The sequence below is a fragment of the Petaurus breviceps genome, unplaced genomic scaffold, assembly GCF_028583685.1.
Source record: "Petaurus breviceps papuanus isolate PSGF00001 unplaced genomic scaffold, PetGlider_PUasm1.0 176, whole genome shotgun sequence".
NCBI classification, from domain to species: Eukaryota; Metazoa; Chordata; class Mammalia; order Diprotodontia; family Petauridae; genus Petaurus; species Petaurus breviceps.
The window spans coordinates 2,566,752-2,585,909 of record NW_027185771.1 but is presented as its reverse complement, the minus strand read 5'-3'; the positions used below and the strand labels follow the sequence as shown (position 1 = coordinate 2,585,909).

Here is a 19,158-nt window from a genome sequence, read left to right as displayed (position 1 = left end):
GCAGGCTGTTCCTCAATCCTAGAATCCAGTCCATTCTTTGCCACATCTCTAACTTGTTGAGATGCTATTTTCCTTAAAGGCCAAGTTCAGGAGTTGGAGGGGAATAGTATGGCAGGAAGAGCATGGATCTGGTCTAAGGGGACCAGAGTTCAAATCCCACCTCCAATTCTATTTAATCTCTTGAGGCTTCAATTTTCTCATCTGTAAGATAAAGAGGGTATGTTGGATGGCCTCTCAAGTACCTTTCAGTTCTAAATTTGATAGCCCTTGTGGACATATACCCATCTTATTATATAATTAATATTTGCTTTAGAGGCACAGTAGATGAAGTGCTGGGTCTAGAGGCTAGAAGACCTGGATTTAAATAGTCTCAGATACTAACTAAATGTATGACCCTGGTCAAGTCACTTCACCTATCTGCCTCAGTTTCCTCAACTGTAGAATGGGGGAGTACTAATAGAATTTACCTAGTTGTGAGATTCAAATGAGTTAATATCTGCAAAACACTTAGCACAGTGCCTACCACAGAGTAGGCGCTTAATAAATGCATATTCCCTTCCCTTAATTTTCCTTCTATCCCTTACTAAGCATTCATTTAGAAGTTCCCTCCTTCCATTGTCTGCTAATGCAACATGTCTCCCTCTGGTGGCCGACATTTGCCTTTCAAATTCCTCCCCGTAAAATGCCCAGTCTGAACACATAACATTCTCTTTTGCATTTTATCCTTCTTTCTCTGTCTGTGAGTACAGACCCAGGAAACAAGAAGCAGGGCTACAGCCCGGGATAAGGAAAAATGAGGAAAGAGTAGGGTTAGATGTGAAGAATTGTAAGCAGGTTTGGGCTATTGGAACCAAAGACCAAGAGAAGTTCCTCCAAGTCTAACTTCCAGGTAAGAAGCAGGCAAGGGCAGTGGGATGGCAGGGTCTGGTCAGTGTGGGGCAGATGGACAGGAATCTGGTCAATGAGGGCTGAGCATCCATGGCATGGTGAAGAAACGCTGGCAAAGGGCACCGTGTGAGAGGGAAGAGTGGCATGGGTGGTGCAGCAGACAGACTGCTACTGAAATTGCAGTCAGGAATACCCAGGATCAAACTTTCCTCAGGTACTGATTACCTGTATGACTCGCGGCTGGTCACTTAATGTCTCTGTGCCTCAGTTTCCTCACCTGTAAAAGGAAGGGCTTGGGCTTGACGGCCTCTAAAGGCCCTCTTCAGCGCTGTAGTTATCATCCTAGGAGCCTTCCTTTTCAAGGTTGTTTTGGCCAAAAAAAAAAAAATAAAGACTTGTTTCTGTCATCATTTTGTGGCAGCAAATGGTCAGTTCCAAACTCTGACTTGATTAAGGGGATGGTATGTCTCCATCCTGCTCCTGGTGAACCATGGGTATTTCTGGTCGCAGACACGCCGCTGAAGGCCCCTGGAGAAAGTCACATGCTGCTGCTGAGTGAATCCACTGCAAACACGTCATCCAGAATCTACTGGCCTCTCCCGGTACATGTCGATCCTTTTACTCTTAGCCCTGATCACTTCTATTAAAATTCCACATAGCAACTGTTCCAAAACTTCCCAAATCACTGATGTGATTACTTTGTCCTTGTCTCCTGGCAGAAGCCCCTATTTAACTTTTACATTTTCTTTTCTTTTTTTGCTTTTTTTGGAGGGGGGAAGACAGAGCAATTAGGGTTAAGTGACTTGCCCAAGGTCACCTGGCTAGTGTTGTGTCTGAGGCTGAATTTGACCTCAGGGCCTCTTGACGCTCTATTCACTGCACCACCTAGCCACCCTCCCTATTTTACTTTAAAAAAAAAAATGAGGTCATTCATTGCATAAACACCCCCCTCCCCATCTCCTTCTCATCTCCTCTGGTGGCTCAATTCTTTAATTTCCTAATTTTACCCACAGGCTCCTTCCTTCCAGCCTACAAACAGGAGTCCCATCCTATCCTGAAAAAAACAGTCCCTAGATTTTATTACAGCCTCTAGCTATAGTCTTGTATCCTTCCCATGGCTAAACTACTAGAAAGAGCTGGCCCTACTCAAATGGCCCCATTTCCTCCTCTCCCTCACAATTCCCAACACCTTGCAATCTGGCTTCTGAACTCACTTGCCTGAAACCATTTCCTCCAAGGTTACCAGGTATTTCTTTATTGCTAAATTCAATGGTCTTTTTATCCTTCGTGGCCTCTCTGGCGTGGACACCATCGTTGACCCCAATTCTGGATACCTTCCTCTCTCCATGACACTGTAGTCAGAGTTCCTGCAGGTTTCTTCACATAGTCCTTCCTCTGGAATCATCTCCACCCCAATGGAAAATCTGGACTCAATCCCTGTTTTCCCCATCTTTGATAAATCAGTTTTTTCCCTTATTTTATACCTCGTTCCTCTACATTGTTTTGAATTCCCCTTTATGTGATGTTTCCCCTCATTAGAATGGAAGATCTTTGAGACAGGGGTTGCCTTGCTGGCTTGGTAATTGTATTCCCAGCACTTAGCACAGGGCCCAGCACATAATAAATGCTTTATTTTTCATGGGTCTCTTCCTACCTATACCATTAATCCTTAATCTTTGACTAATCCCACATAAATCAATTTATATACATTCCTGGGATTGAGGGTGGTTATTTTAAAACCTGATGAAGTCATCAAATTCTCAGGTGTTCAATGATCAGCTCTATACAAGTGGCTCCCAAATCTACATACACAGCCCTAATCTCCAGAGTTACATCACTAACTGCTAGGTAAACCATCTCTCCATGGGTGGTCCACTCGAGGCCAAAATTTGCCCATGCCTCAATCTGTCACTCCCTCAGATTTAATACTGTTGGTGACATCTTTTATCTTCAACGCCCAGCTCAAAGCCTTAAGCATCACTGGCTTTCCCTGAGGTCTCTCCTCCAATCAGCTGCCAAGTGCATCTTTCCAAGCTTCTCCATTCACAGCACTAACAGCCTGGTCCAGGTTCTCACTCCCTCTGGACTACTGTAATAGCCCAAACTCCCTGCCCTTCCCACTCATCATTTACATGGAAACCAAGACCATCTTACTAAGGCAGATGTCTGACTCCTATACTCACCATGGCTCCCGCTGCCCCGAGAATAACATACAAACTCCTCAACCTGACAGCGAACACTGTCCACAAGCTGATTTCTTTTCCACACATTAGGCATTTCAATCAAACACAAGGATTTCACACTAATACTGTTACCTGAACTTTCCAGGCCACCTCCCACCTCTGGTCTGGAGTACTTCCTCTTTATTCCCACCTGCTCAGGTATCCTGGTTTTCCTGAGCCCCACAGACTAAAGCATGTTCTCACTCACATTTCTACTCTGAATGTCTCCTTTGCCCCTATTTCATTTTGTAGCATCCTGATCTCTATATGTATTCTGTCCTGTGGTGGACTCTGAGCTCCTGGAGCAGGACCATGTTGCTTTCATTTTTGTTATCTGGAGTATTTTGTATGTGGAAGCTTCTATCTTCTTGGAGCTGATGAACTCCACATGAATTTAATATGCATGCCTAGAACATCCTGAGTGCTGTAATCCATGATGCCAAGCAGAAAAAAAAACCCAAGGTACAGAGCCCCCCAACTCATACTCCAATGTCCCCAACTTCTCAGGCAATGGGCTCATTATAAAAGATTCCTATGGAAGTGACCAATGGCTGTTGACCACCACCTCTCTTTGCCCCACGGCAGGAGAGTAAAATTTCTCACACCAGTTCTGAAAGATTGCTACGGCTGACCCCAGATCTCATCTAAGAACTGATTACTTCTCACACTACCATGACCACGGTGGAATGGAGAGTCCTGGATCTGCAGGCAGACCTGGGTTTAAATTCTGGGCCCCAGCTTCATCATCTAAAGGAAGAGGGGAACAGTTCAGGACCAGATTACCACTAGGATTCCTCCTTCCAGCTCAAAATCTATAATCCTATAAGTAGTATGAGGGCTTCATGGTACTTAGGAGGATAATTAGGTACGAAAAAGATAATACTATGTGCCATATATTGTCACTCAATATATAACAAGCTAAACATAAGAATGACTTGAATCATTTACAACAAATTTTTTTTTACACCAATTCCACCGAACATGAAATTGTTTTTAGCTCAGACTTGCATCTTTATTAGTAAACACCCACCAAGGCAGCAATTTGCAGTGTAAGTCTTAGTCACCAAGTGACTTGTGCCCATGGTGACATCAGAGGCTGAACCCAAGCCCAGCCCATCCCATGCTGCCGCTTAATCTGAAAAATGGCCATCAAAACACAAGGGCCCCTGATGTGAAGGAGATAGCCTCTTATCCTTAAAGCACACAGAAAAATCTCTTTCAGTGGATCCAAACATGACCCACAAAGGACACTAGTGTATACTCATCTTACACAATGATACACACAGCACTTTCGTTCTTGGTGGCCCTAAAACATTCAAATGCCCCCAAAGTACGCCTTACCATCCCTTAAAACTAGAGTTGGCTGGAACACAGATGTCACCTTTGGCTGCCATAAATGCTAAGGAATAAAAGAGGTGCTTGATGAAAAGAATAAAAACATAAGAATAGCATATTTATTAGAAAAATACTAGGAGATGGGCATTCCCCCTTTCAAGGTACATGAGAACAGAGAAGGGCTGCAGGGCATCCTTTCCTTTCCTTTCTTTATAAATTCCATTTAAAGTGGTGGGAAGTCAGGCCAGCCGGATACTAACAGGCCAAGGGTGGTACAGAATTCACTGGAGATAAAGCCAATATTCAGTTTCTTGCCAGCTGCCAAGTCACAATTGAACTGTCCTCAAGGCTAGATTCAAACATAAGGTCCTGAGCCCTTCCTGCCTTCCAAAAGCTTCTGAAAACAGACGGCAAGAATGGTCACTTTGGTGGCAGCCATTCAGCCTCATCCTTGGGGCTCCCCAGATTTCCTTCACCTCTTTTTCACAAACTTCTTTGTTGAAGCATTAGGGTTCAACCTCCTCCTTCCAGCCCCCAACACACTGTCTCTGATCTGGAGCGTGGCTGCCCGGCTGTAGATATCATTCTCTACAAAGGGAGCCACTCCCGCTATGTAATCAGGATCAAAAACGTTGGTTTTCTGCCTGGCCTTTCGGGACAGTCGCTGCTGTGGGAATCGCTGGTCCTCTGTGAGGTGGGGGTTGTTGGCATGCTTTCCTCCTTTGGGAGCAGGAAGGGAATACTGCACAGGAGAGGAGAAAGCCTGTTAGACATGAGGGAGGATTTGACATGTCTTAACACTTTTCTGTTAGTTAGGTACTTCCATGTCATTTTGGGACAGTTTTAATTTGTCAGAGACATGTGTGGATGTGGTAAAGGAGAAAAAAGAGACCAATTTAGGGTCCCTCCTTCCAGTACCTATCACACCACTGTATTTATCTTGGAAAACAAGGGAAAATGCAGAGAATCTGAAGTTCCCCATCTATGAAAGCCTGGCTCATTCACTCCATTCCCTCCCCTTGCTTAGTCCACGTGTGGTTTCCCTCTCTCTGGGCCACAGCCTGGACAGACTTCCTGCTTTGTACCCTTTGGTGGACTCGAGCCTCCTTCCCTTGTTCCCTGCAGGCCTCACGAAGCATGTAACACAAAACGATTCAGGCCAAACAATTCCCATATTTCTGTCTGTTAATTCAAATCCCAATGATGCCAATCATTGAAGTTCTGGAGCCTTTAATACCATCCACTCCTGCCAACCTTGAGGTTCTGCTCTGATGAAAGAGGCAATGGGCTGACCACTCACCCGAAGGCCACGTGCATTCAGCACCTTGGGGTTTCGGGAGAAGTGCATGTGAAGGCTGCCATCATCATTGACTGTCACAGCCACTTTTTTCAGCGTTCTATTTCCACAATGTGCACAGAAGACCCTGGTCATGTCGGAGGTGGTCCTAGAGGGCACAAAAGGAAATGCTTGAGCTGTGGGTAGAAAACCCACCCACTTGGGAAACAACAATGTGAAAAAGCGCTGAATGGTGATAGATACATCTGTCAATGGTGTCTGTAAGGAGTCTTTAAACAGCCTCAACACCAAAGGTAGACCCTCCATACTCTTCTGCAAGGTGGGCCATAAAGTTTCTGTAAAAACAAGTGCCATAAAAACAAGCTGTGAAATGGAGAGAAATAACAAATTATTACAATATCACTGCATTTCTTCAAAGGACAAATTTTTATGACCCTAACCACCAAATGCCAGTCTGGGAGACATTTCTAAGGAGTGAAACACTTATTTTGGCAGCCAGCTGGTGCAACAGTGCATAGAGCATCAGGCCTGGAGTCAGAACTCATCATCCTCAGATACTTTCTAGCAGTGTGACCCTGGGAGAGTCAATTAACCCTGCTTGCCTCAGTTTCCTCATATGTAAAATGAGTTAGGGAAAGAAATGGCAAATCACTCCAGTATCTCTACCAAGAAAACCCCAAATGGGGGCACAAAAAGTTGGTTGTGACTGAAATAAGGGGAAAAAAAAAAAAAAAAAAAAAACCTTGCACGGAGTTTCCTGTTTTGTATTTCTTTACCTATTGTGTACCTGGGATTGTGAGAATATAAAAGCACACAGTACAATCACTGTGCTTGAGAAGCTTTTGATATGGTCTGGAGACTAACAGGAAATAATGGGGAATCCAAACAAGAGATCACATAATCCCTACAATATGCAGAATTTCAATAAGGTGCAGCTGGCATGGTATGGCGGAAAAGAATGCTGGACTGATCAGAAGGCCTTGATTATGGCTCTAGTTCTGCCACTAACACCTGTCACTGCCCCTCTGGGCCTGTTTCCTTATTTGTAAAGGAGCTTTGAATTCCATAACTGTTCCCAACCCCAAGTTCCTTTCAAGTTCATTGCAAATGTCCCCTCCTCCAGGAAGCCTCCTCTGACCCCTTAAGTCAACCCTTATTTTCTGTGCCCTTATACAATCTTCTGTTTTAGAACTCTCCAGTGTACCTGCCATATAAGATCACATACCACAGCTGCCTCTTTGTGTCTTATCCCCTCATCTGGACGGTAAACTCCTTGAAAGCAGGCATAGTCTCTGAGCTAACCCCTGTCACCCCTCCCCAGCACTGAGTAAAAGTGAGCACACGTAACATGTACCAAGATGCTCCTTAAACCTTTTATGTCGATCTAGGCATGTTTACTCACTTGTGTAAGCACTTACTGCTTATGCCCAGAGCTGATTTTCTAAGAATGGAGATCTTTCACGAGCTCTCAGGAGAATGAGCACAAATGTGGGGAATTAAACTTATTAGCAATGTAATTTTGTTTGGGAAAAGATTATTTCAGCCATACACTACTGTCCACCCACATTACACCAAGACATAAAGAGCAGGTGTCTTAGGAGGAAGCAGACACTGCTCCTCACTAAGAAAGGCACCGGATGGTGGATGGAAGGGCCACTGGGCTTATGCATGCACCCTGAGAGTCCCTGTTACTGTCTCTTCAAAGACTGTACCTGAGAGAGGCCCAGGTAGGTGCCCACTGGTGTTGCCTGGGATTTTTATTCTTGGAGTCACCTGCTATGACTTTAAAAAGTCTCTTCTATGTCACCTCATCTGAGAGTTTAAACTAGTTTAAATTCCTTCCTCTGCAAATGAGGGCATTGGACTAAATGTTTGCTTATGTCACCTTCTATCACCACCCACAAAAAGAGTATGAAGAAGAGTGTCTGAAGTTCCCCATGCTGAAGCAGACCAGAAATTCTGCTTCCTTTTTCCAGATGAGTGCTTGTGATTCTGGTGTGTCCTGGGACCAGTAAGAATCCCCCTGCCGAGGACTACAGGGCTTCAGCCTCCCCAGTGCTTCCTTGGCTGGGGGCAGGAGCCCTATCATGCCACCATCTCACAGGCTAATGGTCACCTGCTGCCTGCCTTCCTACTCCCTGACTAATCCCACATCCTCTGGCACACCAAGCTGAACATTCAGAGAATTCGGCACAATGTTTGTGTCCACGTGGCTCAATTTGTGTTTGTTCAATTAAACCAACTCTTCTACCATTAATCACTGAAGGACAAAGTATTTGTACATAAGCTTGCACTCTGACCTGCCCTCATGGTTCTGCCAAGAGACCAAAGTCTTGTGGCAGTTTCCCCCTCATATGAGATGGGCTCAGGGGAGACCAAAAGGTGGTGACTGCACCCAAGTGGGTTCCAGTTCCTCCACAGAGCTGCTACACACAAACACTGTGCTAACCTAGCAGTAACACACTCACACCAATTCCCTTTGAGTACTGAGGGCTCTGACACAACCACTATAAGACAGACCAAGCATCTCCACATCTGAAATTCAATTATCTCCACGTACTTGAAGCAGCCATGACAACGCAGTATGTAGCTTCTGGCCTCTCGGATGAGCATCCCGTTCACCCCCAGCACATGGAGCCCCATCTGGAGCAGAACATTCTGCAATCAGAAAGTTCAAACAGAGCTGAACCTCACAGCACCCCAATGAGCCAAGTCAGCAAAAACGGGGCACACCCTGGTTCCTGCTTGAACAGGGAAAAGTGGGTTTTTACCTCACCAGATACATGAAACAGAAGACAAGGGCACAAGTATTTCTATAGTTTCAAATGCTTTTGTAAATGAGGGCTATGACCCTCCCTATCAATAGAATCACCAGTTTTTCAAGGTCTCATAAGTTAGCAAAATCTTAGAACACATAAGTCATATTGTTTCATAACAAAATAAACTGTCTTTGTGGCAAAACACACTTTCTTCAAAAAATGACTGAGAATAAAGATATCACTAAACCCTGAAATATGGACAATGGAAATTAGAATGAGGGATCAAAGCTTTAAACCATAAACAATTTAACGAAGTGATACTACTATACTAAGAAAGCAGACAACCTCCAAAGTATTCAAGTCTCAAAGGTAAAAAGTGAATGAAATTTTGAACACCCTTGACTGGGCTTTTACAAGGGAACAAAATGTGTTTGGACAAAGTGTGCCACAATCTAGATTAGTAAACCTCCCAAACGCTTAGTTCAGAGACTGTTTAAGTAAGTATTACCTTACCTGCATGGCAAAGTCTGTGGTTACACAGCCAACCTGGACATTATCAGGACTATCATACTGTCCCAGTTCTTGCTGGACTTGTTTAATATTGCTGGGTGTTATCCAGCCTCCATCTTCATCTTCATCCCCATCCTCCTCCTCCTCCTCAGCACTACCTTCACTCTTTTCTCCTCTTCCATTCTCTTCTTCCTCACTTAGGACACTCTGATCTTCTCCAGCCTGGAAAATTAAGAATTCGTAAAAATTCAATATACAGAACTGAGTGAGGAGACACACGCAACTCTGCTGCCATCAAGGACCAAGGGAGAAACCTCACCGTCAGTTCCTGAAGATCGACATCTATATTGGGCAAAGGGTTTCTCCAGAACAGAAAGGAATTATACTCTAGGTTCTCAGCAGGCTCAGCAGCAGGAGGCACATGACATACTGTTTCCTCTGGAAGTTTGGGCTGAAATTTTGACAGAAAATAACTGAGGAGGGCAAATTATAAAGAATGAATCTGCTTTGCAGGTTTGTAGCACAGCAGATTGTCAAAATCAGAGTGCACACTTTCCTACAGAGCCCTGTCCTGTAGCCCCTCAGCAGCCAGCACAAAAGATTACCTTGGAAGGCAGGTGAAAACCAGGAATATGTAGAGGATTTTCTGGATGCAGTACCGACGAACTCACTTTAACCTGCAGTAAACAGGGAGGGGTGTGAGCAAGGAAACAGCGGGAGGATACACAGCCACCCACCTCTGCCTCACACACACCACTGCATACAAGCACCTTTAAAGCCAGATCTGTGACTGACAGCCCTCTTGGCAGGCGGCTATGAGATGAAGATTAACTTATTACACTTGGTAGGACACAGATCTTAGAACTATGGACTAATACTGCCCTACAGTCTCTGCGGAGGAATTTCAAGCAGACATGACAACAAATTCACCAAAACAGTTGAAAACGATAGCTTTGGTTTACCAATGCCTGTGGGCGGTGAAGTACAGGCCTAGCATCATTCGCTTCAAGCATGGCCACAACGGATCCTATACCTTTGGCTCTGGTTCTTTCTTCAGGTGAGCTACCCCAACAAGCTCTGCCTCCAACTGGTAAGTCAAGGCCAACACCTGGATATCTGTGGCTGAAAGGCTGGGGTAATCACCAGTCTTCTTGGAAAATTCGGTCACTATAAACAAGAAGTGACCACTCTCAGTTAATTATTGAAAGGCTTGTGACTACAACAGGAGTTAATAACAGAAATATCAAAATTTAAAAAAATTAAAATCTTTGGGAAAAATAATACGTAATACAGTGCATAATGACACATAATACTGCAGATAGTGTCAGATGTTTTTCAGTGTGGTTAATTTAGAAGAACTGTTCTCTTTATTCTTTGCTGTATGAAATAGGGTTCTAGGAGGTGTTCATTTGGAAATGTAGGTGATACAAAAACAAAAGCTATCAACAAAAAAAGTAATTTTTTTCTTCCCTTACTTACAGCTAGGAGTTCTGTCGACTTCAAGATTGTTTTGAGTTTTACTTAGAAGTTCTTTGTTTTCAATTATCACCAATGTGAAGAATAAATATCAGGCGAGGTGAAAGAGACCAGTTTTTAGGCCTAGGAGCAGGCTGCTGCTAAATATTACAATTTAAGTTTCCCTTTTTGCAGTAAGATGACAAGTGGTCTGAGGAGAACAGCTCATTATCTAGGGATCTTAGCTTTAAGACTGCACAGCAACATAATCAGAAAAGAAGCATGACAGAGGGGGAAAAGCACTGACCCGGGAACCAAAAAGTCTGATGTCTAGCCCCGAACTGTTGCTAGATAGTTTGGCAATCCCGTGGCCTCAATGATTCTCCAGCTCGTTCCTAAGCGTCCATTCCAAAGCCTTTCTTTCCCTTAATTCCTCAGCCCCTCACACTTATGGCAGAGGACTTTCTAGCAGCAGCTGTTCCATCCAAACTGTTCTCAAGCCCACCCTCTCCTGCTCCTCTCTGCAAACAAAGTCATTGGCTGCTTTAGGAAATCAAGCTGCCCACACAAGCCTTCCTGTGCCCGCTCCAAAAGTGCTCAGCATCTTCACACAGTTTCTCCTGTGCTCCAGATGATGAGGTAGCCCTGGCCAGCCCCTCCGTTTGTACCCTCATGTTTTCTGATGAGTGGCCCATGAACCCATCCTACCTCCAATCCCCAATCTTCAATCTTTCCAAAACGACTGGACCAAGTCTTTCATCATCTACTACCTATTAACTAGTCTTCTCTTACCTTTCCAGGCTTCTTATACCTTACGACCCACCATGTACTCTGCCATCCAGTGACCCTGGTCCCCAGGTATCCCACAAACAAGACATCTCTTGGCTAAGGGCATTTCCTCTGGTTGTCTTCCATGCCTGGAATGCTCTCCCTCCTTCACTCCAGACTCCAGATTTAAGTCCCAACTAAAATCCCACTTTCTGCATAAATCTTCCCTAATTCCTGGTAATTCTAGTGCCCTCCCTTGGATAATTATTTTCTACTTATCCTGTATATAGCTCACTTCGTATATATTAGCATGTGATCTTCCCCATTAGATTGTAAGCTCCCTGAGGGCAGGGCCTGTCTATTGGCTCTTAGGTATCCTCAGCAGTTAGTACAGTGCCTGGCACATAGTAGGCCCTTAATTAATGTTTATTGATTAATTTTAAGTATACATAATTCACCTGACCCTTCCACTCCTACAAGTTAATCCTGTATTTCTACCTTTCTGTGTTAAGGTACTAGAACTGACTCCACTCACTGCTAGTTCCTCACCACCTATTCACTTCTTACTTTCCTGGTAATTTGGTTTCTGACTTAAGCACTCTATGGAAAAGTAATACACAAGGTAAGAAGCTGTTATTACCACTGACCTTCCTTTAGCTTTCAGTACTATTAACTACATCTTCCCAGGCCCCCAACTTTCTCATCACTCAGTCTCTTCTGCTAGTTAATCATCCAGTTCTCACTCCCTATCAAAGCTGTACCCCATGGCTAGCCAGGCCTACCCGTCTCTCCACACTGCTTCTTGGTGATTTCATCTGTTCCCACACTTTTTTTTTTACCAGTCCTATGCAGATGACTCCCAAATTTAGATTTCCAACCCTAATCTCTCTTCTGAAAAAGCTCCCATTCGCCAGCTAACTGAAGGACATCCCATTCACACGCTCAAATTCAACATGTCCAAAACTGGACTTATTGTCATCCACCCCCCCCACCTCTCCCAGTCAGCCAGGTTCAAAATCTTGTTCTCCCCTTCTCCTGACAGCCCTCTCCCCCAGAGCTGATCAACAGCCACGTCTTATTGAGTCTTTCCATATCATCTCTGGAAACTGTCCCCTTTCCCTGACTCACTATCCTCGCTTACTAGGACTATGTCATCTTAGCCTATCAACTGGTCTCCCAACCCTTGTCTGTCTCCTCTACAATGCATCCTTCCCTCAGGTGTCAAAACCACCATCTTAAGTAACAGGTTTGACCAAGTAATCTCTAAAATCTGCTCCCAAATAAAGAAGGGAGGTATTGACTATGGCATAAAATATAAAGTCCCTATGCTGTTGCTTAAGGTTTGTCTACTTTTCCAGCCTAAGTTCATGTTATTATTCCAGTTTACTTAGCGTAAGTTCCAGCCCAAATGGACACTGGCTGTTCTCTGAACTTTACATACCATTTCTCACCTCAGGCATTTGCACATGTCATTTCCCATAGCTGGGAAGCAACTCTTTCTCATTTCTCATTCTTTCAGACTCCTTTGCCTTTTACTTCAAGACCACCCCTTGGGTTGGTTGATCCTCCATGAGCTTTTCCCAATCCCCAGGCCAATGTTTTATCCTCCAAAAAATGTTCTCAGCATTTTGTCTAATTTCTCCTTTGTCTCACATGTGTAATACATTCTTCTAATCAATCCAGTAGCATTCATTCAGCACCAAATGTATGCCAGATACGGGATGCATGGGCAGCTTTAGGTGCTGGGGAAACCAAGCACCAAGAAAAAAACTCAAGCCTTGTCCCTTCCCTGAAGGACCTGACGTTCATTCCGTTTAGGGAACAGGCATGTGCAATGAACACACAAAACACAGACCAAGTAATCTGGGAGGGGACAGCACTAGCAGCTGCGAGATGGGGAAAGGACTCAAGGCAGAAGCATTCAAGCTGAACTCTGAATCCTAAGGGATTCTAAGAGGCAAGAGTGAACATTACAGGCGAGAGGGACAGAAAGGTTGTGCAAAGGGAGTTGAAGTGTGCAATGTGAGGGGCAGTAAGGACACCAGTCTGGCTAGACCTAGAGTGTGGCAAGGTTACTAATATATAATGAGCCTGGAAAGGCAGGACAGAGTCAGGTTAAGGGATCTGAATACCAAACACAAGTTTGTATTGGATACCAGAAGCCACAGAGAGTCATTGTGTGTTCAGTCATTTTCAGTCATGTCTGACACTTCATGACCCCATCTGGGGTTTTCTTGGCAGAGATACTGGAATGGTTGGCCAGTTCCTTCTGAGCTCATTTGACAGATGAGGAAACCGAGGCACTCAGGGTTAAGTGACCTGCCCAGGATCACAGAGTGACCCTGTCACTGAAGTGGCTGAAGCCAGATTTGAACTCAGGTCTTCCTGACTCCGGGTCAGCACCCCTATCCACTACACTGCCTACCTGCCCTGAGAGAGCCATCATAGTTTATGAAATAAGGGAGTTAGAGGCAAACCCATGCTCTGGGAATGTGACTTTGGCAGCGGGGAGGATGAGTCAGAGGGGAGTCTGGTGGAGAGACCTGTGAAGTGGCTACTGCAGAAATCTGAGCTCAAGGAAGTGGGACCAAACTCAAGGGAAGGGAACAGACCAGACCTGGGACCCCTGGGGTGGAGTCAACAGGCCCTGGCAGCCCTTCAGATGGCAGCGATGTCAACAGAAATGGGTGCGAGTCTGAGATGTCCATGGGACAGGGTCTGACAACCAGCAGGTGGCATGGAATGGGGGGGCCCAGGACCGAGCCCCCGTGGGAAGCAGCCCCGGGAGGGGGGGGGCAGGGCCAGTGCCCGGCGGGTACAGATCAAATGTGTGATCTGGGGAAACTGAGGCTCTCCACGCGCCCCCCACGCCGCCTCCCGCAGGGCCTTTCCTTCCAGATGCGGAGTCGGGACACCAAATGGTGGCTCAACCCTTGGCAGTCATGCTCCTGCCTCTACGGACACCGCCCTTCCAAAGGTCATCCCGACCACCCACGGCCAGACCACGCCACCACCACGAGGGTGAGGAACGAAGGAAGCAAGACCCGGCGTCCCAGAAGTCTTGGTGCAGTGGAAGCGGCACTAAGGGGAAGGGAAGAGAGGAGGGGAGAAGGGACTGGAGGACGAGTAGAGAGGGAAGAGAGATGAAAAGGAAAAAGGGGGGGCAGAGGAGGAAGAAGGGAAGGGTCGGGGGCGAGTAGAGAAGAGGAAAAGGGGGGGGGGGGGGGGGGGGGGGGGGGGGGGGAGGGGTGCCCCGGCCCCGCACTCACCCAGCCTCACATACTCGGGGTAGGGCTCTTTGAAGTGCAGCTCGTAGGGCAGCACGGCCAGGCGCCGCCGGGTCGCCTTGTCGCGGATCTCGGTCACCACCTCCCTGATGGTGTAGACGGTTTTCCCGATGTCCTGCGGGGGCGGTGGGAAGGCGGGGGGGCTCTTCCCCCTCCCCCCTGGGGGACTCGCTGACCCCCCCCCGCCTTTCCAGCGCCCCCACCCCGACCCCAGGGTTCCGCAGGACGCCCCCTCCTCTCCCCTCCCGAGCCCCAGCTCCTCGTGCCTGCAGCGCCGCGTCCCGCAGGAAGGCCCCGGCGTCCGCCACAACGTGCTCTACCAGCACCATCTTGACAGGACGTGGCGTCAAGCACGCTCGCGCTTGCGCAGTCTGCCGGAGGCCGAGAAAAGCAGACCCAGCACGTTTCCCCAACACGCCGCCCCCCCCTGGTTGGAGGAGGAAAACCAGGGGCTCCGCCTGCTCCCCGCCCCCCTCGCAAAAGTCCTTTGGTGGGGGAGGGACCTCTGCAGTCTAACCCCAATTATCCTCGTGTTAGTTCCCCTCTCTCCCTCCCTCTCCGTCCTTTCCTCTCTCTCTGTCTCTCTCTCCTCTCTCTTTTTGGTTAGGACAGTGCCTGGCGCATAGCAGGCACTTAATTTTTACTAGTAGTCGTAGTAATTTAATCAATGTTCATTGATTGATCATTCACCCTTTCCTTTATTTACTTGCTTGCCAATTTAGTTAATCATTCATTAATTTAAGTCCTCATTAAGTATTTGTTTGTTGTTGTTCAGTCGTGTCTGACTCTTCCTGACCCCATCTGGGGTTTTCTTGGCAAAGATACTAGATTGGTTTTGCTATTTCCTTCTCCAGCTCATTTTACAGATGAGAAAACTAAGGCAAATAAGGTTAAGTGACTTGCCCAGGGTAACACAGCTAGTGTCTGAGACTGCATTTGAACTCAGGGAGATGGGTCTTCCTGACTCCAGACCTGGCACTGTGCACTAGGGCACCACCTAGCAGTCCTTATTGAAAAGTGATTCCCTTCAATACTGGAATTTACAGATATGCTATACAAATCTTGCTTATTATATAAGCTTTGAGGGGTTTTCCACTCTTGAGTCAAAGAGGGCAATAAAGGATAATTTAGGTAAGTCTTTTAACAGTTTGTTTTCCCTCAAACCATAGGAGAGTGAGGCAGATTTTCCTCACCCAACTCTTTACACAGCACTGAATATGGCTTTCCAGTTGGTTCCCAGCATCAAGCTTTCCTCTAGTCAGATCAGCTCCATACATCAACTGCAGAATCTTCTTGTTTCTAATCACCTGGCATAAGATGTGTTTCTGTTACCTTTTTTTTTTCCAGCTTAATTCTGTCAGGTTCTGCCTTCTGTAAGCAAGATTTGTCTTCTAAACTTTCTCATCTACTTTGTTGAGGCTTCCTGGGGGCTTTTCATATGGCTTCTCAAGATGTGGTTTCTCATTGACTATCTTGACAGAAATCAGAGCCTCCTTATCCGTAATGACCTATATCTGTGGTCATTACTGAGAAATCCCAAGTCCATATTTCTTGTCTATTTTTCATCATTATCACTGTCTTTCACATAGTTATTGTTTCTATGGTTTATTCTTTGATCCCATTGTCCAGGATTTCATTATTAAATCTCCATTTAGTTCTATTTCTGTTATTTGTGCTTCTTGAATTGCTATCAGTTTCCTAGAATACTTTGGTTGACACTTTCCTTTTTCCCTGTCATTCTTTACCTTGTCCTCTGGTCCTCTGATTTAATTGATGTAGGAAACTCCTGGTGTGTAAATTCCCTCCATGGATGTGAATTGACATTTGTCTGTACCTTATAATCTTAGAAAGTTGCTTAAGACCAATGAAAGGTTAACTGATATGCCCATGGTCATATATGGTGGTAGTGAGCTAATATTATTTTAGAGAAATGCCATGTGATGAAGTCATTAGAGGGGCCAACTCGAATTCAGGAGAACCTGGGTTCAAATTCTGTCCTTGAAGAGTATGTGTGGGAGGCAGAGCCAAGATGGCAGAGAAAAGGCAGGAAGTTGCCTGAACTCTCCCCAGTTTCTCTTGAAACAACTTTAAATAAGGCCTCAAAATGAATTCTGAAAAGACAGAACCCACAAAAGGACAGGGTCAAACAATTTTCCAGTCCAAGAAAACTTAAGAGGACTGCCTTATATTTTATAAAAATAAAGATTTGTTGAATCAAATAGAAAATGCTAAAAAGAAAATGCTTTTTCATTTACTTACTCATTAATTAATTGATTTTATTTATCAATTCATCTCATTATCAGACTTTCATAGGAAATTCTGTGCTGCTCAGCAACATGATCATTCTTCCTTTATGGGTTTCCTAGTACACTGCCCTCAATGACTATGACAAACCTTTTTTACCCTTTTCAAATTTAAGTCCCTATTCTATCCTTTCTCTGCCCTGCAAAAAAAAAAAATCACACTCAAATATTTCCTATTTAGAAAAAAAAATCAATCCTTCTATTGGCTGTACCTTTTAGCAGATGCTTATTTACCTCCCCCCCCCCTTTTTTTCCATAGCTCACTTTAAAAAAAAATGGTATATACTCACTATTTCCACTTATTTATTATGTGCACTTTTCTCCAACTCATGGAAATCTGGCTTCTATTCCACTATTCTGCTAAAACAACTTCTTAAAATAGTTACCACATGCCTCCTAATTGCTTTCAGTAGGTGGTTTCATACCTTAATACATGTCTGAAGGAAGCTTGCTTTCTCTTCCCATCCTACCTCCTGAAGGAATGATATTCCAATCAAACTGATGTCCTTGTCATTTCCCAAACATACTTGCTATGTTTCCTGCTGTACTCATACCGTTTCCCCCTGCCCAGAAAGTCTTCACATCTCTACATAATTATAGAAGTTCTATCCTTACAGCTCAGGGCTAACTTTTCCAACTTTACCCAAGCTAGGGAAGCAGCATTGGAAAGAACACCAAAGTGGGAACTGGTACATGTGGGTTACAGTTCCTGACTCTGCCATTTAGCTCTGTGAGTGTGGGCAAATCACTGCTCCAGCTGAGCCTCTTGATTATAAAATGAGAGAGTTGCCCCAGGATCATGGGTTCAAGAGTTGCTCTCATGCCCTAAGGGACCACTGTGACCATCTGCTTCAATCCCTGCCAATATTCTGTTCCCTAACCATGCATGTATCAGAAGTCTCTGTCCTGGGATTGTCTTTTTTCCCCCCCTCAACACTATCTTAACTGATGACTTCATCAGCTCTCAATTGGATTATTGAAATAGCCACTCCCCATTCCAATCCCTATTCTACATATCAGCTAAAGTGATTTTCCAAAAGTGCAGGTCTGACTATGTCTCTTTCTATTCAATAAACTCCAGGGCCTTCCTATCTCACCTAAGATCAAATACAAACTCCTCTGTTTGGTCCTTGAATCTCTGTACAACCTAGCCCCTCCTTACCTTTCTAGTTTCCTTATACATCACTCCCTCTACAAACTCTGCTGTTGAGTCTTACTGGCCTATTGGTTGTTTTGCATCCATGATGTTTCATCTCCCATCTATGTGTCTCTGTACTAGCTACGCCCCATGTTTGGAATTTGGGTTGTCTTCCTCCTCATCTTTGCCCCTTGGAATCCCTGGTTTCCTTCAGGATTAAACTTAAGCACTATCTTCTACATAGTGTTTCTTGATTCTTTCCTACTCCGAGTTAGCACACTCCCCACCCAAATCATCTCGTAATATATGTCTGTCTACTCTATGTCTCTGTCTCCCTCCCTCCCTCCCTCCTTCTGTCTCCTTACAGAACCCCTAGGTTCCAATATACATAGCAACAGGCCATAGGTGGGAGAGGAGGGGAGAACAGAATAAAATGAATGTAAGAACTTACTCTCTTCTTTTTCCCCTCTCCATCCCCCCAGGTAAAGGGATATAATTTTAGCCCCAGTGATCAGTGTTTATACTCTCACCTATATCCTTGGTTACAGCAAACTCATTCTTCTAGGTGAAAAGAAAGTAGACACCCAAGTTTATGTTTAAGGTTCTGCTTGTTGGAAGAGTTACAGAATCATTCACATAACTAAACAATAGCTTATTAACCCCCAAGGATCATATAGTCCCTCCCTTCAAGCTGGAAATTTGAGGTAGAGAGGTTCTAGCCTATATATCCTGTGAGTTACTCAACCAAACACCATCTTGTTCTCTTGGATCATAGTTAAAGTATCCAAGCAAAGATGTGGCTTGGTTGACTTGAATTTTTATAGAGAGAAAGAGCAAAAGTCATTATAAAGACCTGGGCATGGTGGTGCATGTTGTTGGGGAAACTGAGGCTGGTGAGTCTCTTGAGTTTGAAAATTCTAAGCAGAATAGGGCTAAGCCAACCAGTTGTCCAGATTAAGTCCAGTACCAATATATTGAGTCTTCAGGAGTAGGGGACCACCAAGTAGCCTGAAGAGGTGTGAACTGGCCTAGATCAGAAAAATGGGGTAGGTCAAAGCTTCCTGAGCAGACTCCCGTGTACCTGTTGTTAAGGGAAATCTCTGTACTAAAACTATGGCTGCTGCCATGTGGATCACAACTGTTTCTTTGTCATCTAAGATGCAAATTTCTACTGCTAATATGCCCATGCTTTCCTG

At 45.0% G+C, this 19,158-nt stretch overlaps 2 protein-coding genes across 3 annotated transcripts in view; both read right to left on the bottom strand.

Moving 5' to 3' along the window:
• The window catches only part of NQO1 (NAD(P)H quinone dehydrogenase 1), a 193,656-nt gene that overhangs the window by 46,941 nt on the left and 127,557 nt on the right, over nt 1-19,158 (bottom strand). The window lies entirely within an intron of this gene.
• NOB1 (NIN1 (RPN12) binding protein 1 homolog) lies at nt 4,543-14,885 on the bottom strand. Of its 2 annotated transcripts, XM_069085473.1 has the most exons (9): nt 14,788-14,885; nt 14,504-14,636; nt 10,045-10,178; nt 9,617-9,688; nt 9,331-9,462; nt 9,015-9,233; nt 8,303-8,400; nt 5,746-5,890; nt 4,543-5,187 (listed from the first exon to the last, which is right to left on the bottom strand). In XM_069085473.1, the coding sequence occupies exons 1-9, from the start codon at nt 14,848-14,850 to the stop codon at nt 4,918-4,920; spliced, it is 1,266 nt and encodes a 421-aa protein (XP_068941574.1). In that variant the 5' UTR covers nt 14,851-14,885; the 3' UTR covers nt 4,543-4,917. The 2 variants fall into 2 exon arrangements, with proteins under 2 accessions (XP_068941574.1, XP_068941575.1); XM_069085474.1 differs by lacking the exon at nt 14,788-14,885 and having other exon boundaries at nt 14,518-14,640.